At 41.6% G+C, this 24,683-nt stretch overlaps 1 protein-coding gene across 1 annotated transcript in view; it reads right to left on the bottom strand.

Moving 5' to 3' along the window:
* The window catches only part of LOC126100255 (dynein axonemal intermediate chain 7-like), an 844,976-nt gene that overhangs the window by 682,918 nt on the left and 137,375 nt on the right, over window positions 1-24,683 (bottom strand). The window contains exon 7 of the mRNA XM_049910840.1: window positions 6,544-6,743. Within this exon, the coding sequence (XP_049766797.1) occupies window positions 6,544-6,743 (200 nt within the window). The remainder of the gene's footprint in view (window positions 1-6,543; window positions 6,744-24,683) is intronic.

The raw sequence follows: 24,683 nt of genomic DNA, 5'->3' as shown, positions 1-24,683 counted from the left end.
AGGTGGTGTTTGTATTTACAAGAATATGTTTTTGAAATTGTGTGTATCGAAAGTAATCAAAACATAATTGCTGACACCTTATCAAGACCACAAGGTCTAGATGAATTCTTGGAATTCATGGAGAACAATTCAGAAAGCAGGGTTCTGTGGATAAAAGATAAAACACAACAACCATACTATGTTAGGATGTGTAAAAGCATCGAGCAACTACAGCAGAGAGATCTCAAGTGGCAAAAGGTAAGGCTAAAACTGCTGCAGAACAATGACTACAAGTTGAAAAATATTTTTATGCTTTACCAAGGTGTATTGTTTCATCAACACCAATCAGTTCAGAGCCAGTGGTGTGTTTGTTTACCAGAGGATCATGTTAATGACTTTATATTACACAATGTGTGGGGATACTATGGCATCTCCAAATGCCTTAGTAAGATAAACACTTATTCTTACTATTCAAATTTAAGATAAAAAGTTCTGCAGATAGTATGGAAATGTGTGGTGTGTCAGAAGGCTAAGCATACAAACAAATTAGAACGAATTGGACCATACCAGATATTGACTAAAAGACCCTTCAAGATAGTTTCCTTGGACCGTTTCTGCAAGGGAAAGGAAATGTGCTTTATGTTGTTGGGCTATACAACATTTTCTCCAAGTATGTCAAACTGTATACTGTGCAGCCAGTGACTGTCAGCAACATCATCAGAAGAATTACAACGGATTATCTACACAGAGTGGGCAAGCTGAGAAATATTGTTGATGGATGATGTGATATACTTTACAGGCAACCATTGGAAAGAGTGCATAAAGACCCAGAACATTAAATATATACTTGTATCCAGGATTCACCCAGAAGGAAGTCCCATAGTGAGTATATTTAAGGAATTTAACAGATTTATCCAGACTTACACTCCTCACAAACACACAGGGTGGATCGAATACATTACTTCATTCCAGCAAGTTATTATTAATCTCCCACATAGCTCAAATGGCTTTAGGCCTATGGAATTACTTTTGACAAAAGATGAATAGATGATTCGATAAAACCTCTAACCATGCACCCTAGGAAGGAAATATCGCATAAGGAGAAAATACGTTGGGCACTGGTCAACACCGAAGAAAAAGCTGATTACAGAAAACAATAGTGTGATAGGAAATTAGGACTACAGTAGAGTACCAAGTGGGACAGAAAGTACTTATTAGGACCCATCCAAAACTGACAAAGTATGGCAAGTTGAATCACAAGTCACAACTGTTGTTCATAGGGCCATTGTTACATCAAAAATCTCTCATCCAGGAGTCTATAAGTTAGTATACGTAAACAGCGGTAAGGAAAAAGGGCTCTACTCATACAAAGATTTACATGAATTTGTGCACTAAATGGAATTTGACACTGATCAGGCATGGCTTGGAGGAATGTATATAGCTGTGTATAAGAGATGACATATTGTCTGCTTGAATAACTTATTGCAATTGATGTTTAGTATTAAGTAAAGATTTCATTTTTGCCTATTTCGTGTGTGATGCCTTATTAGGATATAAGTTTTAGTTATGTAAGATTTTTATTATATGTTTACATGCCAGAGCAGCACAGAAATCTTTGCCTTTGCCGAATGCAAGACATTCTTTTATTTAACAGTATACTGTGTAAACACATTGTAGGTGTGCTGTTGAGATGCAGCACATGTAAGTAGCAAATTGGGGTGAACAGAACTGTGCACATGCAGTACCTAGCTTTGAGGTTAACAACCTTGCAAATGTGCACAGCACAGTGTAAGCTGATGGATCACTGCCAGACGATGATAGCTTAGCAGAGAAATGTCAAGCAATCTACGTTTAGAGAAATCTTATAATGTGAGTTGACTAGTAAGGAAATAAAATGTCTACACTACGGAACTAAACTAACATTAAGAAATTAGGAAGAACTAAACTAAGGTACACACACAAACACACACACACACACACACACACAGAGGATGAAGTAAACACAATCTACAGAAGACTAGCTACATACTACGACATCATGTACACATTATTTAAATTGATACGTGTGGCTATTTACACACTACATGAAAGGGATATCTACATGAGGAGTGAAGGAATGTAAATTAAGCCTTGAATATACTGTGAGAGATAGTAGTGTGGCCCACCTAAGGCAACACTTTTCTTTCCAGATGCAAAAAGGTAAGTAAAAACAACAACCGCAGTACTAACATGTGCACTCTACAACTCATAAAAAAGACTAATAAAAAATGAACTGCATACTAATAGAAATTGAAAATATGAATACTGGAAACACGATGCATTACTAGCCAGCAAGCAACTATGAACTTAGTTTTAAGTTAGTATTTAAGTGTCCTTCCAGCAAACGATGTAGAGTCATGTCCTGGGTAAAATAGCAAACACAATAGTTAGGTGCTTTGTACCAAAGCATAAGGGCTGCACCGAAAATAAATAATTGTATGTAAAAAAATATGTGTGAGTGTGATGGTGTGAATGCATGTATGAAACAGCTGCAGTGCACCACATGCATAAAATGGTTGAACTCAGGTCTTGTGTAGCTGAATAAAAAGGGGTCAGACTAAGCATTAGAAGTCCAAGTACTGAGAAGAGTACAATGCAAGAGTTATTGCAGTACATTTGCACACAAAAAAATGTTGTCTCAAGATCGTTTTACATTTTATCATTGGCAAAAATCTCATAGAGACATATTCACACACAACAGCATACGCAAGACTAATATCCTGTAGTAAAATGAGATATAAGTCCCCAACAGTGAAGTACACTGTTTACAGTTGATGGTGACACTTATATAACATCGTACTGTACTGTCAATATGTATCAGTAGCTAGCAAACACGAAGTAAGTGAATTAATATGAGCAGATGGTCATGAAATGATGTGCTCAATAGTTCTCTTGTAATGAAAAAGGGATTGCTGTAGTAGAGTATAAAATGAATGCTTCTCCCTGTATATAACATTTCCTGTAGACCAGTAGACACACCCTTCTCAGAGGCATAGCTAAGGATAGTTATGTAGGCTTATCATGATTTTACATTACGAAGCTATCCTTCCTCCACAACTATAATGATGGATACTTGGGTAAGGTGGGGTGTATGAATACAAAACTTATGCACATAATGTGATAATGTTGTATGCGAATATTTTGTCAATACTGGAAAATGAGTTTGGAAAAAATAACAACCTGCATAATGTTAAAGTGAGAGGAGACTATGAATACAGATTGCTCACAAATGAACATTCAAAAGGTTAATGCCTGAGAGTAAAATGTGATAAAAATGAGAATGCAAAAACTGAAAGATGTTATGTGACATAAAAACACAACTGATGTATGTAATATTAAATTTCTCATATATATAATTTCTGTACGTTGTTTATGTAAAGTTTTATACACTATTTACGTAAAGAAATGTAAACACAATATGAAAATGTATATGTATGGAGTAAGAAATATGTAAACCCGGTGTGTCAATATATTTTAATAGATAATTATAATAGAGGGAAACATTCCACGTGGGAAAAATATATTTAAAAAGAAAGATGATGAGACTTACCAAACAAAAGCGCTGGCAGGTCGATAGACACACAAACAAACACAAACATACACACAAAATTCTAGCTTTCGCAACCAACGGTTGCCTCGTCAGGAAAGAGGGAAGGAGAGGGAAAGACGAAAGGATTTGGGTTTTAAGGGAGAGGGTAAGGAGTCATTCCAATCCCGGGAGCGGAGAGAGTTGCCTTAGGGGGAAAAAAGGTCAGGTATACACTCGCACACACACACATATCCATCTGCATATACACAGACACAAGCAGACATTATATATACTGCACACTGACAGCATATTTAAGAGATTAAGTACTATATGCTGTTTAGTGACAGTGCTTGAAAACTGTTGTCATAAGGACTGTCTAATGACTGTTTACTATACTAAAACACATTCTGTTCTGAAACATGGGATCACTTTCTGGGGTTACTCATCATCCTGCCTAAAACTCTTCAGAATGCAAAAAAGAATAGTGAGAATCATGGCTGGAATGAAAAAGAACAGACCCTACAGACCACTATTGAGAAGGTTGCGGAGTCTTCCTCTTCTACATATTGTTAAGTGCAATCCCCCTGCGTGTATAGTTTTTCTAAATTTTCTGTCTTTCTGAAACCATACACAAAAAGAGCCCATTAGAATTTTCACGTGATTTTGTGGAATTTCAAAGACTTTTTCTGACACTTTCCATGAATTATTTACTTTTTCTCAATTTGTTTTATTTTGTTGCTTGATTGGCATATGTCAGTGACTCATTCCATATCTTATCTCTCTGATTTTATCCTCATGGGCTCTTCACGAGATATACGTAGGAGGGAGCAATATACTGCTGGACTCCTCAGAGAAGGTATGTTCTTGAAACTTCAACAAAAGCCCGTACCGAGCTACTGAGCATCTCTCCTGCAGAGCCTTCCACTGGAGTTTATCTATCATCTCCATAACACTTTCACGATTACTAAATGACCCTGTAACGAAGCGAGCTGCTCTCCGTTGGATCTTCTCTATCTCTTCTATCAACCCTATCTGGTACAGATCCTACACTGGTGAGCAGTATTCAAGCAGTGGGCGAACAAGTGTACTGTAACCTACTTCCTTTGTTTATGGTTTGCAATTTGCACATTTCAGGGAAATGGACATTAAGCTGCTATTCAAAAGCATCAATCAAGCCATGAAACCAAAAAAGCTTTGCAAAACTGGAAACAAAACGCCCACATGAAGTGTATTTTTAGTATTCTTTTGCATGTTTCACTTTTGACCAATCTGTAATATCCAAAATCCATGGTGTTATTATTTGTCAATCTTGTTTCTTCCAAGTCTAAAATTTTAATTTTTGTTCTTTTAGCGTTTTTCTATTGTGTAGTACTGTCTAGACTTGAAGAGTGGGCTAGAGTTGGCCAGAAAACTCCAGTTATCTATGTTAATTCCTATCTGCAACAGGTTAAAAAGTAGTTGGGAAATTTCCAAATGGAGAGTGGATAGGTGCTTCACTACCTTCTCTGTGAGAACAATCTTCAGAAATATTTTAGCTAAATTAAAAGAATATAAAAATCACTAACAGCAGTCTCTCCAAGGACTGCCAAAATTAGAATCACAATCATCATAACCCAACATTTTCCCCATCTGGTGAGGACATTTTCAGTGGGGTCATAGCTACTTTGAGTGTCTGTCAATTGTGAGCTAGGGTGTGAATCAGAAACTCAAAGACACTAAGACCCCACCTTGAAAATGTTCTCCCCAGAGGGGGAAAATGTTGGGTTTTAATGTGAAATTCATTTGACCACAACATAATAGACGAGAATTGTGATTTTAATTTTGGGACAGTTTCTTTGAGTTCTGATTCACACCCTGGCTCACTACTGACAGACACTCAAAGAAGCTATGGCCCTGCTGAAAATGTCCTTCACAGATGGGGACAAAATGTTGGGTTTTAATGTAAAATACATTCGTCCAATGCATAATAGTGTGGAATATTTTGTTAATTGTAACATTTCCAGCTGTGAAAGTTTACATTTAATAAAACTTAATATGACATACAGGGATTCTATCTTTCAAGATGTACTAGTTGAGTCGCATATTCTGTGTGCTACTAAGATATTGTAATGAATCAAGACCTGATGGAACTTCTCTCAGTTACAAGAATCTGAAATACCATCTAAATTCTGGCCAGATTTGAACTCATTTTTATTTATAAATTATGTAATTCATGACTGTGGATGTTTGCAAAGTTTTCTGGCCCTTAGAAGCAAATTTGCCACAAATATAATTTTTCATTTCTATATCAATATTTTAGCATACTGTGATGCTACACTGTGAAGATTAGTTTGCAAATGCTCATAAAACCAAACTATATAATTTATTTTTATTTTACAATTTAATTACAACATTAGACAAAACATATGTTACTATTTATATTTTTATTATGATACTATTGATACTCAACCAATGTTTCATTATAACCTGACGTTAACAACTTTTAGAATATTTTCTATAACGTAAAAACTTTATCATCAACTGTTATTTCAAAAACCTGCTGTTGAAAGGGTTATTATCATGGAAAGTCTTCAGAGTTGTGGGATTTAGATAGACAATGAAACTGTTCTCAAGAATTTATGTTTGTTCTGAATTTATGTTCTTTCTTGAGACACTGAACTGAGTTGGTGATTGTGGAGTGTTTTACACTGAATGTGAATAAGGCCACATATTCTGAAAATATGACCTAGTGCTTCAAGTTGTCTAACAAATGATCCAGGACCTGACTGATGGAATTGAAATGATGCAGACCCCTAGATACTGAAGCCATTTGCAAGTTAAGTAAATTACTTTTAATAAAATATGATGATGTCTTTCTTATTATGCAGTTACATTATTAATACAGGGCTGCTCACTTACATGCAACATCAGCAAAAATAAACATTTTATATGTACTTTATTAGGAGAGAATAATTACAGTATATTATATGTACTATGTTATGCTGCCATGAACTCACTTGGGCTCATCTGGTGGTGGAGCATGACCTCGTGGCAATGGCAGCAGAGCCCACAGGAGCAGTAGCAGGTGACTTGACTTGATGCGGAAGCTTGCCTCGTTCAGCCCCGTCAGTGTCATCGATTGTTCCATGTTGCTCAAAAGCTTGTAGCAGGCATTGTCCAGATGACGCTGTTGCTCTGCACGGAAGTCATTCCTCACCTGCAACAGTATTCACACCAATTTCGCTAGTGTGTGACAGAAAACTGTAAAGGCTCAAAATAATAAAACTGATGTACACTACTAGGGAAAGAAATAAATATCTTGACTTGAAAGAGAGATGGCAATGACATCAGGGAAATTTGGTTTTCATTGTTGAGATGAGTGAGTGAGGGGATAAAAGTTGTGGGGATTGGTAGAAAGATTTGGAGGTGAGTGGTTGACAGCTTAGAAGGAGGCAGGACATGTACAGGATGGAAATGTGGGAACGAGAGGCAGCAGGTGCATAGGTTATGAATGTGACACATGGACACCAGAACCACTAATCTCATGCAGTGCAGACCGATGACAATGTGTAGGAGTGGATTAGGAGGGGGGTGACAGAATAGAGAAAGGGGAGCCTGAGAGGAGTAAGATGTAGGTGCAGGGGGTTAGCAGAGACTGGGATCAGGAAGATTATGTGACTGAATGACATGTTGCAAGGATAACTCCAATATACATAGTTCAGAAAACCTGGTACTGGGAGAAAGGATCAAGATGGCACAGTTTTTGAAGTGGCCATTGAAATTAAACATGCTGTGCTCAGCAGCATGTTCTGCCACTGGGTGGTCAACTCTGCTCTTGGCCACAGTTTGTCAGTGGCCAATCATTCAAGTGGACAGTTGGCTGGTGGTCATGCCCACATAAAATGATGTGCACAAATGCAGCAGAGCTGGTATGTAAAATGGTTGCTTTCACATGGATACAAGTATTCCACAGGCTTATGACTCATTTGGCAAGGGGTTGAGAGTAGGTGTGGAATAGGGGTGGATTAGGATACTGCATAGTTCAGGTGTGTGGCAGAATACCACTTTACAAGGGGTGGGAAGGTTTGTGGATACAATGTTCTTCTTTTCTGGGCATAATGATAGATTGCCAAAGCCCTGGTGAAGGATTCATTCATTTGTACCAGTCCAGTACAATATCGGGTGATGAAAGGGCTTTTTAGCTGATTATTGGGGGTGGTGAGATGATTAGCAGTGTTTGAGGATATTGTGTGAGAAATCTGCCTGAAGACTAGGTTTGGGAGCGATGACAGCCATCAAAACACAAATACTGTTAATGGTTTGTGGGCTTTATATGAACAACAGTGTGGATCGAGCCATCAGAAAGGTGGTATGATGGGCTGAGGAGGACCAGATGAACCTGAGGCGGGAGAATGTGTTGAGACAATGGAGGAATAAAGAAAGAGTGTCTTGATAATGAGTCCAGATAACAGAGATATATCCTGAACCGTCCTAGCCTGCCAAAATCCCAAACATTATATTTGCAAACATTATATTCTACCAGAACTCTCCATGTTATTTTATTTCTTACTTATGAATACCACCAGAGCATCAGAATAAATTCAGTGAGACACTTTCAGGTTTTTTCTTCTGTATTTTATCTTCCTCATAATGTTAAAATATCTCCAGTTCTTCCAACGCATTCATTTTATGATCTTTCTTTAGTTGGTGGAGTACTTTAACATTTTTCTCCATTAGTATCAAAATGTATATCTTGTTAGTATGTGTATTGCTGATTTTGTGTGTCTGTTGCCTGTGTATGCTCTAATCTGCTCTGTAAGAAATCTTGGGCTGTTAACTCTTGTCAGAACTTGGAATATTGCCGTCAGCTGTTTATATGACTGTAACAGTAAAATTCTAACAAGAACATACACTGATCAGTTACATACAGATCATAGAAGAAACATATTGTATTGCAGAATTGTAAACCATGTCTCATCATAGTGTTAAGAAAGGAATTATGAGAGGAATGTTAGGGAAAATTTATAAACCAAACAGCTTAAATGGAAAATTTAACGCTTTCTCAAACATATTAGTACTCAGAGCCTTACTTTTCACTAAAGCAAGCAAGGGTAAGATCAAAATGAGGCAAAGACGTTGGATAGTTAACTATTGCAAACAAAGCACCTTTTTCTAGGAAGATACAGTAGGTTTCAACCTAATTCAGAAAACAAGCTGTAGTAAAGATTTGAAACCCTTAACATGAAACAAACAAAAATAGTGATTCTAACGCAACTGAGGCCCCAGAAAACACCTCTGGCAAAAATGATGACATGCTACTGCACCATACTGTTGGCACAGGTCATCGATGGTGGCTTGATAATAATCGGGGAACAGAACCCATGAGATGAAATGAAACTTCTTGTGCAAATTGATAAACAGGAAGCACAGTGTCCAAAATCCTGTACAGACATGCAAGGTGATAAAATCAGCACACATATGGCATGGACAACTAACAACTCAGTACTCAGCAACAACACTCAGCACAAAGTGTAAGGTGCGGTCAGCAGTAGGTGTTGAACACAGTTTAAGCACTGGTCCACTTGGCTTACAGCCATCCACAGGTAAACACTTCTGTCAGCGGGACTGCTCACAATATGCATTGCGTGCATCCTCCAGTGTCACCCAACATGCAACCAAAAAATATGACAATGCACTGTCATGGGAAGAGGCAGACATGGACTGTTTCATTTGGGTATTGAATGCATGCACAAGATGCTCCACCGCCGAGAAATGGGGTGGTAGTCAGAGGATGGGCAACATTGTGAATGTAAAAAGTTTTCAAAGTCCTGTGACAAAAATTGCCTAGCACTATCAGACAAGAGAGAACTGGTCAATGGTCCAGCCTGGTTCTGTGTACAGCCCCCAAAAGCCCACTGCAGGGGTTCAATATCCTCATTGATCACCAAGCAGCAGATGTGATATTATGCCAACACATTTGTAGGAGCTATATCTCAGTGTGGCACATGCAGCAACTGGAGTATGTGACAATGCAACACCAGTGGGAAGAGACTACTTGATAGCATTGCTCCTCCATGGCAAACATGAGGACCCCATGGACAACTCTGAGTTGAGTACGCAGGACGAAATGTGTACGTCACACCGGATCTGCACTCAAAGAGATGCGTTCTGCCCAACCTAAATGGACAGCTGAAATGATTTTTCAGAAAAGTGGTTCAGCAGCCATGTGGGGTCATGACTTCTCATGCTGTCAACAGAAAATCCAATATGATCTGCTGTATGGTATCATCCAATGTGAACATGAGGAGTTCCTGCCCATGAAACTATAGATTAGGCCCCAATGGTGGCTGTGACAGTGCATCTGTACTGGCATGCTGGGCATGGGATGGTAATAAATATCATAGCAATAGTTACTGAGAAAGAGGGGCCCACTTCTGCAGTCAGTGGACAGTTCTATCTGGCAGCTTGGAACAAGGGCCAAAAAGGAAACTGGTGGCTTGTGGTGGGTGATGAGGAAGAACCTCACTCCATACAGGAAAACATGAAACTTCTTAACTCTGAAAATAATAGCCAGCACCTTCTTTTCCACCTTTGAATAATTACACTGCACAACAGAAACTGTACTTTATGTATAAGCAATGGTTTGTTCTGTGCCATCTGGTTCTGATGAGACAGGCTGTCATTAGTGCCATACTGGAATGTGTCACAGCTGAGTGTTAAAAGTTTATCTGACATAAAAGAAGCCAGATAGGGAACAGAACATAAATGCTGGTTCAGCCCTTTGACAGTCCACAGCCCAGACAAACTTAATGCCCTTCTGGTGAAATAGTTAAGAGGCAGCTTGGGGAATGAAATGAGAATAATATGAAATCTTGCACAAGAAAGACTGAAGCTTCTTTGAGTTTTTGGGTGGTAGGAGGCTGACGATGACTTTGATGTGGTCATCCACAGAGATGAGACAATCTGTACAATGCACAAGACTCAAAAAAGCACCTTTGGGGAGAAAAAGACTGCATTTCTTCAGCTTGCAATGAAGGCCATTCTCCAGGAGGCATTGTAAAATCAATTGAAGGATTCCTAAACGGACCTTCCAAGAAGGACTTATTACCCAGATACTACCAAGGTAATTGACATGACAGCAAATGTCCTGAATAAACTGTTTCAAATACCATTAATAAATTCCAGATGCAGATGAGCTTCCAAAAGTCAAATGATTAAACTGGTAAAGTTCAAAATGGGTGCTGAGGCACAAGGAAGTCTGAGAAACTGCATGCAATGGCATCTACAGGTAGGCACCACACAAGTCATTTCATAAAAAATACTGGCCTCCCCCCAACAACTCTGATTACTCTGCCTGCTACAGAATTGAATAAGAATCAGTGGCACAGTGCACACTGACCCTCCGTTTAAAATCAACACAAAGGTTCACATGGCTGTCAGGCTTCTGAATCACCTCTAAAGGGGTGGCCCATTGACTTGATGAACTAGGAGAAACAATGTCTTGATTCTGCCAACACTGCAACTCGGCCTTTACCTTGTCACACATGATGAAGTGAATGGGGCAAGGGTGACAAAATTTAGATACTGCAAACAGCTTAAGAAAAACATGTTCCTTGAAATATTTGCCTAACCCAAGGTATTCTCAAACAGTAGGCTGTAAAACAACAGTAAGGAGCCCAACTCATGAAAAGGAATGGATTGGAACACAAAATGCACTTCATCAACAATCTGGAAACCAAGAACAGAAATATGTCTCCACGGTTGCTTCATCAGGAAAGAGGGAAGGAGAGGGAAAGACGAAAGGATGTGGGCTTTAAGGGAGAGGGTAAGGAGTCATTCCAAACCCGGGAGCAGAAAGACCCCCCCTAGGGGGGAAAAGGGACAGGCACACACTCGCACACACACACACACACACACACACACACACACACATCCATCCGCACACACACAGACACAAGCAGGCACTGTAAAGGCAAAGAGTTTAGGCAGAGATGTCAGTCGAGGCGGAAGTACAGAGGCAAAGATGTTGTTGAGTGACAAGTGATGTAAGAGGGGTGGCAATTTGAAATTAGCAGAGGATATATTGAAGGGCAAGTTCCCATCTCTGGAGTTCTGATAGGTTGGTGTTAGTGGGAAGTATCCAGATAACCCGGATGGTGTAACACTGTGCCAAGATGTGCTGGCCGTGCACTAAGGCATGTTTAGCCACAGGGAGATCCTCATTACCAACAAACACTGTCTGCCTGTGTCCGTTCATGTGAATGGACAGTTTGTTGCTGGTCATTCCCACATAGAATGCGTCACAGTGTAGGCAGATCAGTTGGTAAATCACGTGGATGCTTTCACACGTGGCTCTGCCTTTGATTGTGTACAACTTCCGGGTTACAGGACTGGAGTAGGTGGTGGTGGGAGGGTGCATGGGACAGGTCATACACCGGGGGCGGTTACAAAGGTAGGAGCCAGAGGGTAGGGAAGGTGGTTTGGAGATTTCATAGGGATGAACCAAGAGGTCTCGAAGGTTAGTTGGACGGCGGAAAGATGCTCTTGGTGGAGTGGGGCGGATTTCATAAAGCATGGATCTCATTTCAGGGCAGGATTTAAGGAAGTCGTATCCATGCTGGAGAGCCACTTTCAGAGTCTGATCCAGTCCTGGAAAATATCCTGTTACAAGTGGGACACTTTTGGGGTTCTTCTTTGGGAGGTTCTGGGTTTGAGGGGTTGAGGAAGTGGCTCTAGCTATTTGCTTCTGTACCAGGCTGGGAGGGTAGTTGCGGGATGCAAAAGCTGTTTTCAGGTTGTTGGTGTAATGGTTCAGGGATTCACGACTGGAGCAGATTCGTTTGCCACGAAGACCTAAGCTGTAGGGAAGGGACTGTTTGATATGGAATGGGTGGCAGCTGTCAAAATGGAGGTACTGTTGCTTGTCGGTGGATTTGATGTGGACGGATATGTGAAGCTGGCCATTGGACAAATGGAGGTCAACATCAAGGAAAGTGGCATGGGATTTGGAGTAGGACCAGGTGAATCTGATGGAACCAAAGGAGTTGAGGTTGGAGAAAAATTCTGGAGTTCTTTTTCACTGTGAGTCCAGATCATGAAGATGTCATCAATAAATCTGTACCAAACTTTGGGTTGCAGGCCTGGGTAACCAAGAAGGCTTCCTCTAAGTGACCCATAAATAGGTCGGCGTATGAGGGAGCCATCCTGGTACCCATGGCTGTTCCCTTCAATTGTTGGTATGTCTGGCCTTCAAAAGTGAAGAAGTTGTGAGTTAGGATGAAGCTGGCTAAGGTGATGAGGAAAGATGTTTTAGGTAAGGTAGCAGGTGATCGGCATGAAAAGAAGCCTTCTTGGTTACCCAGGCCTGCCAACCCAAAGTTTGGTACAGATTTATTGATGACATCTTCATGATCTGGACTCAAAGTGAAGAACAACTCCAGAATTTCCTCTCCAACCTCAACTTCTTTGGTTCCATCAGATTCACCTGGTCCTACTCTAAATCCCATGCCACTTTCCTTGACGCTGACCTCCATCTGTCCAATGGCCAGCTTCACACATCCGTCCACATCAAACCCACCAACAAGCAACAGTACCTCCATTATGACAGCTGCCACCCATTCCACATCAAACGGTCCCTTCCCTACAGCCTAGGCCTTTGTGACAAACGAATCTGCTCCAGTCCTGAATCCCTGAACCATTACTCCAACAACCTGAAAACAGCTTTCACATCCCACAACTACCCTCCAGACCTGGTACAGAAGCAAATAACCAGAGCCACTTCCTCATCCCCTCAAACCCAGAACCTCTCACAGAAGAACCCCAAAAGTGCCCCACTTGTGACAGGATACTTCCCAGGACTGGATCATGCTCTGAATGTGGCTCTCCAGCAGGGATACGACTTCCTCAAATCCTGCCCCAAAATGAGATCCGTGCTTCATGAAATCCTTCCCCACTCCACCAAGAGTGTCTTTCCGCTGTCCACCTAACCTTCGTAACCTCTTGTTTCACCCCTATGAAATCCCCAAACCACCTTCCCTACCCTCTGGCTCCTACCCTTGTAACCGCCCCTGGTGTAAGACCTGCCCCATGCACCCTCCCACCACCACCTACTCCAGTCCTGTAACCCGGAAGGTGTACACAATCAAAGGCAGAGCCACATGTGAAAGCACCCATGTGGTTTACCAACTGACCTGCCTACACTGTGAAGCGTTCTATGTGGGAATGACCAGCAACAAACTGTCCATTCGCATGAATGGACACAGGCAGACAGTGTTTGTTGGTAATGAGGATCACCCTGTGGCTAAACATGCCTTGGTGCACGGCCAGCACATCTTGGCACAGTGTTACACCGTCCTGGTTATCTGGACACTTCCCACTAACACCAACCTATCCGAACTCCGGAGATGGGAACTTGCCCTTCAATATATTCTCTCTTCCCGTTATCCACCAGGCCTCAATCTCCACCAATTTCAAGTTGCCGCCTCTCATACCTCACCTGTCATTCAACAACATCTTTGCCTCTGCACTTCCGCCTCAACTGACATCTCTGCCCAAACTCTTTGCCTTTAAATATGTCTGCTTGTGTCTGCATATGTGTGGACGGATATGTTTGTGTGTGCGAGTGTATACCCATCCTTTTTTCCCCCTAAGGTAAGTCTTTCCGCTCCCGGGATTGGAATGACTAATTACCCTCTCCCTTAAAACTCACATCCTTTCATCTTTCCCTCTGGCTCCTTCTTTCCTGATGAAGCAACCATTGGTTGTGAAAGCTTGAAACTTTATGTGTGTGTTTTTTATTGTGTCTATCTACCAGCGCTTTCCCATTTAGTAAGTCATGGAATCTTTGTTTTTAATATATATATATAAAAACAAAGATGATGTGACTTACCAAAAGAAAGCGCTGGCAGATCGATAGACACACGAACAAACACAAACATACACACAAAATTCTAGCTTTCGCAACCAACGGCTGCTTCGTCAGGAAAGAGGGAAGGACAGGGAAAGAGGAAAGGATGTGGGTTTTAATGGAGAGGGTAAGGAGTCATTCCAATCCTGGGAGCGGAAAGACTTACCTTAGGGGGAAAAAAGGACAGGTATACACTCGCACACACACACATATCCATCCACACATATACAGACACAAGCAGACATATTAAAAGGCCTTTTAATATTTCCTTCTATATATATATATATATATATATATATATATATATATATATATATATATATATATATATATATATATATATATATATATATATAGTTGATATGGTTGATGTGACTTACCAAATGAAAGTGCTGGCAGGTCGACAGACACACAAACGAACACAAACATACACACAAAATTCAAGCTTTCGCAATCTGTATATGTGTGGATGGATATGTGTGTGTGTGCGAGTGTGTACCCGTCCTTTTTTCCCCCTAAGGTAAGTCTTTCCGCTCCCGGGACTGGAATGACTCCTTACCCTCTCCCTTAAAACCCACATCCTTTCGTCTTTCCCTCTCCTTCCCTCTTTCCTGATGAGGCAACAGTTTGTTGCGAAAGCTTGAATTTTGTGTGTATGTTTGTGTTCGTTTGTGTGTCTGTCGACCTGCCAGCAGAGGGAAACGTTCCACGTGGGAACGTGACGAGGCAACCATTGGTTGCGAAAGCTAGATTTTGTGTGTATCATTAAATATATATATATATATATATATATATATATATATATATATATATACACTCCTGGAAATTGAAATAAGAACACCGTGAATTCATTGTCCCAGGAAGGGGAAACTTTATTGACACATTCCTGGGGTCAGGTACATCACATGATCACACTGACAGAACCACAGGCACATAGACACAGGCAACAGAGCATGCACAATAACGGCACTAGTACAGTGTATATCCACCTTTCGCAGCAATGCAGGCTGCTATTCTCCCATGGAGACGATCGTAGAGATGCTGGATGTAGTCCTGTGGAACGGCTTGCCATGCCATTTCCACCTGGCGCCTCAGTTGGACCAGCGTTCATGCTGGACGTGCAGACCGCGTGAGACGACGCTTCATCCAGTCCCAAACATGCTCAATGGGGGACAGATCCGGAGACCTTGCTGGCCAGGGTAGTTGACTTACACCTTCTAGAGCACGTTAGGTGGCACGGGATACATGCGGACGTGCATTGTCCTGTTGGAACAGCAAGTCCCCTTGCCGGTCTAGGAATGGTAGAATGATGGGTTCGATGACGGTTTGATGTACCGTGCACTATTCAGTGTCCCCTCGACGATCACCAGTGGTGTACGGCCAGTGTAGGAGATCGCTCCCCACACCATGATGCCGGGTGTTGGCCCTGTGTGCCTCGGTCGTATGCAGTCCTGATTGTGGCGCTCACTTGCACGGCGCCAAACACGCATACGACCATCATTGGCACCAAGGCAGAAGCAACAAACTGTCCATTCGCATGAATGGACACAGGCAGACAGTGTTTGTTGGTAATGAGGATCACCCTGTGGCTACAGTGTTACACCGTCCGGGTTATCTGGATACTTCCCACTAACATCAACCTGTCAGAACTCCGGAGATGGGAACTTGCCCTTCAGTATATCCTCTCTTCTCGTTATCCGCCAGGCCTCAACCTCAGCTAATTTCAAGTTGCCGCCACTCATACCTCACCTGTCTTTCAACAACATCTTTGCCTCTTTACTTCCACCTCGACTGACATCTCTGCCCAAACTCTTTGCCTTTACAAATGTCTGCTTGTGTCTGTGTATGTGTGGATGGATATGTGTGTGTATGCGAGTGTATACGTGTCCTTTTTTCCCCCTAAGGTAAGTCTTTCCGCTCCCGCTTCCGCTATATATATATATATATATATATATATATATATATATATATATATATATATATATATATATATATATAAAAAGAAAGATGATGAGACTTACCCAACAAAAGCGCTGGCAGGTCGATAGACACACAAATAAACACAAACATACACACAAAACTCTAGCTTTCGCAACTAACGGTTGCCTCGTCAGGAAAGAGGGAAGGAGAAGGTAAGACAAAAGGATTGGGTTTTAAGGGAGAGGGTAAGGAGTCATTCCAATCCCGGGAGCGGAAAGACTTACCTTAGGGGGAAAAAAGGACACGTTTACACTCGCACACACACACATATCCATCCACACATACACAGACACAAGCAGACATTTGTAAAGGCAAAGAGTTTGGGCAGAGATGTCAGTCGGGACGGAAGTACAGAGGCAAAGATGATGTTGAAAGACAGGTGAGGTATGAGCGGCGGCAGATTGAAATTAGCGGAGATTGAGGCCTGGCGGATAGCGAGAAGAGAGGATATGCTGAAGGGCAAGTTCCCATCTCCGGAGTTCCGACAGGTTGGTGTTAGTGGGAAGTATCCAGATAACCCGGACGGTGTAACACTGTGCCAAGATGTGCTGGCCGTGCACCAAGGCATGTTTAGCCACAGGGTGATCCTCATTACCAACAAACACTGTCTGCCTGTGTCCATTCATGCGAATGGACAGTTTGTTGCTGGTCATTCCCACATAGAACGCTTCGCAGTGTAGGCAGGTCAGTTGGTAAATCACGTGGGTGCTTTCACATGTGGCTCTGCCTTTGATCGTGTACACCTTCCGGGTTACAGGACTGGAATAGGTGGTGGTGGGAGGGTGCATGGGACAGGTTTTACACCGGGGGCGGTTACAGGGGTAGGAGCCAGAGGGTAGGGAAGGTGGTTTGGGGATTTCATAGGGATGAACTAAGAGGTTACGAAGGTTAGGTGGACGGCGGAAAGACACTCTTGGTGGAGTGGGGAGGATTTCATGAAGGATGGATCTCATTTCAGGGCAGGATTTGAGGAAGTCGTATCCCTGCTGGAGAGCCACATTCAGAATCTGATCCAGTCCCGGAAAGTATCCTGTCACAAGTGGGGCACTTTTGGGGTTCTTCTGTGGAAGGTTCCGGGTTTGAGGAGATGAGGAAGTGGCTCTGGTTATTTGCTTCTGTACCAGGTCGGGAGGGTAGTTACGGGATGCAAAAGCTGTTTTCAGGTTGTTGGTGTAATGGTTCAAGGATTCCGGACTGGAGCAGATTCGTTTGCCACGAAGACCTAGGCTGTAGGGAAGGGACCGTTTGATGTGGAATGGGTGGCAGCTGTCATAATGGAGGTACTGTTGCTTGTTGGTGGGTTTGATGTGGACGGACGTGTGAAGCTGGCCATTGGACAGGTGGAGGTCAACGTCAAGGAAAGTGGCATGGGATTTAGAGTAGGACCAGGTGAATCTGATGGAACCAAAGGAGTTGAGGTTGGAGAGGAAATTCTGGAGTTCTTCTTCACTGTGAGTCCAGATCATGAAAATGTCATCAATAAATCTGTACCAAACTTTGGGTTGGCAGGCCTGGGTAACCAAGAAGGCTTCCTCTAAGCGACCCATGAATAGGTTGGCATACGAGGGGGCCATCCTGGTACCCATGGCTGTTCCCTTTAATTGTTGGTATGTCTGGCCTTCAAAAGTGAAGAAGTTGTGGGTCAGGATGAAGCTGGCTAAGGTAATGAGGAAAGAGGTTTTAGGTAGGGCGGCAGGTGATCGGCGTGAAAGGAAGTGCTCCATCGCAGCGAGGCCCTGGACATGCGGAATATTTGTGTATAAGGAAGTGGCATCAATGGTTACAAGGATGGTTTCCGGGGGTAACAGACTGGGTAGGGATTCCAGGCGTTCGAGAAAGTGGTTGGTGTCTTTGATGAAGGATGGGAGACTGCATGTAATGGGTTGAAGGTGTTGATCTACGTAGGCAGAGATGCGTTCTGTGGGGGCTTGGTAACCAGCTACAATGGGACGGCCGGGATGATTGGGTTTGTGAATTTTGGGAAGAAGGTAGAAGGTGGGGGTGCGGGGTGTTGGTGGGGTCAGGAGGTTGATGGAGTCAGGTGAAAGGTTTTGTAGGGGGCCTAAGGTTCTGAGGATTCCTTGAAGCTCCGCCTGGACATCAGGAATGGGATTACCATGGCAAACTTTGTAAGTAGTGTTGTCTGAAAGCTGACGCAGTCCCTCAGCCACATACTCCCGACGATCAAGTACCACAGTCGTGGAACCCTTGTCCGCCGGAAGAATGACGATGGATTGGTCAGCCTTCAGATCACGGATAGCCTGGGCTTCAGCAGTGGTGATGTTGGGAGTAGGATTAAGGTTTTTTAAGAAGGATTGAGAGGCAAGGCTGGAAGTCAGAAATTCCTGGAAGGTTAGGAGAGGGTGATTTTGAGGAAGAGGAGGTGGGTCCCGCTGTGACGGAGGACGGAACTGTTCCAGGCATGGTTCAATTTGGATAGTATCTTGGGGAGTTGGATCATTGGGAGTAGGATTAGGATCATTTTTCTTCGTGGCAAAGTGATATTTCCAGCAGAGAGTACGGCTGTAGGACAGTAAATCTTTGACAAGGGCTGTTTGGTTAAATCTGGGAGTGGGGCTGAAGGTGAGGCCTTTGGATAGGACAGAGGTTTCGGATTGGGAGAGAGGTTTGGAGGAGAGGTTAACTACTGAATTGGGGTGTTGTGGTTCCAGATTGTGTTGATTGGAGTTTTGAGGTTTTGGAGGGAGTGGAGCTGGAAGTGGGAGATTGAGTAGATGGGAGAGACTGGGTTTGTGTGCAATGAGAGGAGGTTGAGGTTTGCTGGAAAGGTTGTGAAGGGTGAGTGAGTTGCCTTTCCGGAGGTGGGAAACCAGGAGATTGGATAGTTTTTTAAGGTGGAGGGTGGCATGCTGTTCTAATTTGCGGTTGGCCTGTAGGAGGATGCTCTGAACAACTGGTGTGGATGTGGGAGAGGAAAGATTGAGGACTTTTATTAGGGACAGGAGTTGATGGGTGTGTTGATTGGCTGAGTGGATGTGTAGGTGAAGGATTAGGTGGGTGAGGGCAATGGATTGTTCGGTTTGGAACTGGTATAGGGACTGATGGAAAGAAGGGTTGCAGCCAGAGATGGGATACGACTTCCTCAAATCCTGCCCTGAAATGAGATCCATCCTTCATGAAATCCTCCCCACTCCACCAAGAGTGTCTTTCCGCCGTCCACCTAACCTTCGTAACCTCTTAGTTCATCCCTATGAAATCCCCAAACCACCTTCCCTACCCTCTGGCTCCTACCCCTGTAACCGCCCCCGGTGTAAAACCTGTCCCATGCACCCTCCCACCACCACCTATTCCAGTCCTGTAACCCGGAAGGTGTACACGATCAAAGGCAGAGCCACATGTGAAAGCACCCACGTGATTTACCAACTGACCTGCCTACACTGTGAAGCGTTCTATGTGGGAATGACCAGCAACAAACTGTCCATTCGCATGAATGGACACAGGCAGACAGTGTTTGTTGGTAATGAGGATCACCCTGTGGCTAAACATGCCTTGGTGCACGGCCAGCACATCTTGGCACAGTGTTACACCGTCCGGGTTATCTGGATACTTCCCACTAACACCAACCTGTCGGAACTCCGGAGATGGGAACTTGCCCTTCAGCATATCCTCTCTTCTCGCTATCCGCCAGGCCTCAATCTCCGCTAATTTCAATCTGCCGCCGCTCATACCTCACCTGTCTTTCAACATCATCTTTGCCTCTGTATTTCCGTCCCGACTGACATCTCTGCCCAAACTCTTTGCCTTTACAAATGTCTGCTTGTGTCTATGTATGTGTGGATGGATATGTGTGTGTGTGCGAGTGTAAACGTGTCCTTTTTTCCCCCTAAGGTAAGTCTTTCCGCTCCCGGGATTGGAATGACTCCTTACCCTCTCCCTTAAAACCCAATCCTTTTGTCTTACCTTCTCCTTCCCTCTTTCCTGACGAGGCAACCGTTAGTTGCGAAAGCTAGAGTTTTGTGTGTATGTTTGTGTTTATTTGTGTGTCTATCGACCTGCCAGCGCTTTTGTTGGGTAAGTCTCATCATCTTTCTTTTTAAATATATTTTTCCCACGTGGAATGTTTCCCTCTATTATATATATATATATATATATATATATATATATATATATATATATGAATATAATAGAGGGAAACATTCCACGTGGGAAAAATATATTTAAAAAGAAAGATGATGAGACTTACCAAACAAAAGCGCTGGCAGGTCGATAGACACACAAACAAACACAAACATACACACAAAATCTAGCTTTCGCAACCAACGGTTGCCTCGTCAGGAAAGAGGGAAGGAGAAGGAAAGACAGAAGGATATGGGTTTTAAGGGAGAGGGTAAGGAGTCATTCCAATCCCGGGAGCGGAAAGACTTACCTTAGGGGGAAAAAAGGACAGGTATACACTTGCACACACACACATATCCATCCACACATACAAGACACAAGCAGACATCTTGTATGTGTGGATGGATATGTGTGTGTGTGCGAGTGTATACCTGTCCTTTTTTCCCCCTAAGGTAAGTCTTTCCGCTCCCGGGATTGGAATGACTCCTTACCCTCTCCCTTAAAACCCATATCCTTCTGTCTTTCCTTCTCCTTCCCTCTTTCCTGATGAGGCAACCGTTGGTTGTGAAAGCTAGATTTTGTGTGTATGTTTGTGTTTGTTTGTGTGTCTATCGACCTGCCAGCGCTTTTGTTTGGTAAGTCTCATCATCTTTCTTTTTAAAAATATATATATATATATATATATATATATATATATATATATATATATATAATTTTTAATAAAAATTCATCTGTGAAACATGAGTCATGCAGATGAAAAAATTTTATGTCAAATTTAAAACTTCCTGTGCTAATTTCAGACATTTGATGTTGGTTAAATGTTAAAAATTTTTTTGAAGTACAACAGAGCCTTGGTAATTTGAACTACTTGAGGATGAGGCTATATCGAATTACAAAAAATTCTGATAATATGGGAATACCACTAGATCAATGGGTAAATCAAAAATAAATGTTTAATAAGCACATTAATGATTAAAAAATAAATATGAAACAATTTAATACATACCTGTGTTATACGTACATACATGGCACACATTTCCAAGTTGCAAAAACTTAAATTACATTTAAAAGAGTTAACTATGGTACTTTGTTTTACAACAGAACCTCATTTTTTGCAGCAATGTGATGACATCTGCCAAGAAGAATGGTGTCTGTTGGAGCAGCTTCCACTTGCTGCTCAATATAGCGCCACGCCACAGCTAGGGCTGCTAAACCCTCAGTGTGAGTGATCACTGACAATTTTTTCAAGAAATTCCTCATTGTCACTATCCTCAGCGGTTTCACTATTTCAACAATTCCAAGCTCAGTCACTTAAAACTGTTCACCACAATTAATCCATTCAGAAACATCACTCACATTTGCATTTTCACATCCAGCAAGCTTTTTCATCTATTCTGCCAATGGTAGGTCATCTTTGTCTGTACTGTAGGTATCCATTTCATTCTGTAAAATCTTGTTCCAGACCTTCATTTTCTCTTGTTTGTAGAAGTGCCTGAAGCAAACAACAACAATACCTTTCTTTTCTTTCAAAGCACTGTAAAACACCTTGGTCCACAGGCTATTTTAAACTCATCATATTAGAGGGTAAAGACAATGCGGAAACACCATTGTAATTCTTCCTTATCAGGGTGTGAGGCAGTGTTGTCAAGTATTAAGATTACTTTAAAAGGCAAGCCCTTTTTCTTTAGGTACCTTTTGGTCTCTGGAACAGAATCTTTTAAAACCAACTTCTTACAAATATTTCTGCCCATTCAAAAGAGATGTTTTGTGTACATATGTAACAGGCAATGCATAAGCAGTGATATTTTTTCAATGCTCTAGTCTTAGCAGACTTCTCTATTGCCAATAGCTTCAGTTAATGGTCTGCACTTCCATTCAATGCAGCAAGAACTGTTAACTCTCTTTCCTTTTTGGTAGCCCGGGGCAGCCTTTTCTTCTTTTGAGGCTAGAGTTTTAGATGGAAATATTTTATAGTTTATCCCTGTTTCATCACAGTTACACAGCTCATCAGAGTAAGATTTTCTTCTTATATAATTTTACTTGTTTTGTCACAGAATTATGTAATAGTTTGAAAAGCTGTAGAAAGTTTTAGACTGCAAATTTCAAGCTACCTTATGACATATTGTTTGTTCACCTATCTAACTATTCTCAAATTGCAGTAAAATTGTCCACACCTTACTTTAACTCATTACTAAAAAAAATACAGCTTTTTTTCAGAGCAGGCTCTGAAAATGGATTTCCTTTTTGTCTCTGTAGAGTAAACCAAACAAACTAAGCTTCTCTCAATTTTTCATACTCAGATTTCTACACTGACGTACACTGTAATAACAAAATAGAAAACTAGATTTCTACACTGACTTACATTCAAATGACAAAATAGAAAACTTTTTCTATGCCAATCTCTAACTCTCACATTATCAACTCCACACACAGCAGCAACTTTTTTTTAAGGGTTCTCCTCTGTCTAGTCTTTTCAGTCTTGTTTCACATTCAACAGCACAATTTTTCTCTTACTCCTACCACTCGCTGTAATGTATGCATTAAAACATTAAGAAACACACAGTTTCATATGTACAGTACACTGTACATACATGTAACACTTCAAAATTAACATGACACGGTAGTTATTCAAGAATTTCTGTGTAAATTCTAGAACCATTCAGCCTTCTAGCATCTGGAACACATGATATTCTGGATATAAGTGTGGTATAGTAGAATCCTACCTACTGCGTGTCACATGTTTGTGTGTGCAGATTTAAAATCAGTCATGGGAAGAAAGTAGACATGGAGGACAGATGAAACCGACAAGTACCTGTCAGGCAATCCATAGATGTTTTAGTGAGTGTGTAACAAAGAACCATGGAGTTTATAAGCAGCTCTGTGATTATTGTGACCATTGTTATTAGAACAAGAACAGTTGAAAAAGTTCTCTTGTAGACTCTTGACGCAATCTTGTTAGAGGCAAGACTCATTTTATGATTCTTGTTAAGAAAGGTCATGGTACCCAGGCCAACTTTCTTTAACTGCAACTCAATTTGTTTCTAATGTCCCACTGTACGAGAGACTTGCAGGAAGTTACATATTCATGTGGAAAGTGAGATTTTTATTGTGTACAGAGGTCAAGTACATTGTTAGTTGATGAAAATTAAAGTTTGTATGTCTACTTATTTCATAAGTAGAAAGAGTCAAAAAAATTCCTGTACCTAGCCTTATTCGACGGAGAAGAAGTCAAGAGGGTTCCAGCAACTGGCTATTCTGTAAGGAAGAGTGGCTGCAAATTCCGTATAAGCCATCTTGTAAAGAAGTGGAAGGTAGTTTTGGGGGAATAAGTCGATATAACCCAGATCCACACTCATACTTTAAGTCATCAGACCATTAGAACACAGTTGGGCTCACTATAGGACAGATGTTACTACACAACCAACTACAGTACATACAACATTGGTCAGCCAATATTGTAAAATGCGTACTGCATTGTTACTTAGGTGTACTGTATTTTAATAACTACTGTTGCTGAGTACACAAAACACAACACTAGGGGTAACAATAAAAATGGGATGCACTATACAGCTGATTGTCAGGCAGTCCCTGTTAGTGAAGGGTTGACAAAGAAAGAGCAAGCACACTCCTTGAAACGTAATGGTACCTGTCCATCTGTAATAGAAATGCATGTGAACTTCTAATATTACTCTCCATGCTTGTCTGTGTGCATTCTGTGCAATCAGTGCTTCCTTTCTTTCAAAATGATGAGTTACCACAGAAATTGAAAAAAAGCTCAAAATGTAACAAATTTGAAAATGTGTAAAATATATACGCAGACAACATATGAAAATGGGATTTTAGTCTAATTTCATGTAAAATTTTAATTTTCTTAAGACCAGCTCAAATTACATGGAACCTCAAAATACTTGGTCTTGATCTACTGGGGCCCTACTGTATACTGAACTCCTTTCTAAGCCACAGAAAGTTTAATGGGTAATAAAGGTGTTTTTTCCTTCTAGCATTGTAGGTAAAGACACTACTAATTTTCTCATGCTGCAATGAATTATGTATGACAAATTTCATCAGTGAATATACACTGAAGCACAAAAGAAACTGGTATAGGCATGCATATTCAAATACAGAGATACATAAGCAGACAGAATACGGCGCTGCAGTTGGCAACACCTATATAAGACAACAAGTAACTGGCAC

This window comes from Schistocerca cancellata, chromosome 9 (assembly GCF_023864275.1).
Source record: "Schistocerca cancellata isolate TAMUIC-IGC-003103 chromosome 9, iqSchCanc2.1, whole genome shotgun sequence".
NCBI classification, from domain to species: Eukaryota; Metazoa; Arthropoda; class Insecta; order Orthoptera; family Acrididae; genus Schistocerca; species Schistocerca cancellata.
This window is presented reverse-complemented; position numbering and strand designations above follow the sequence as displayed.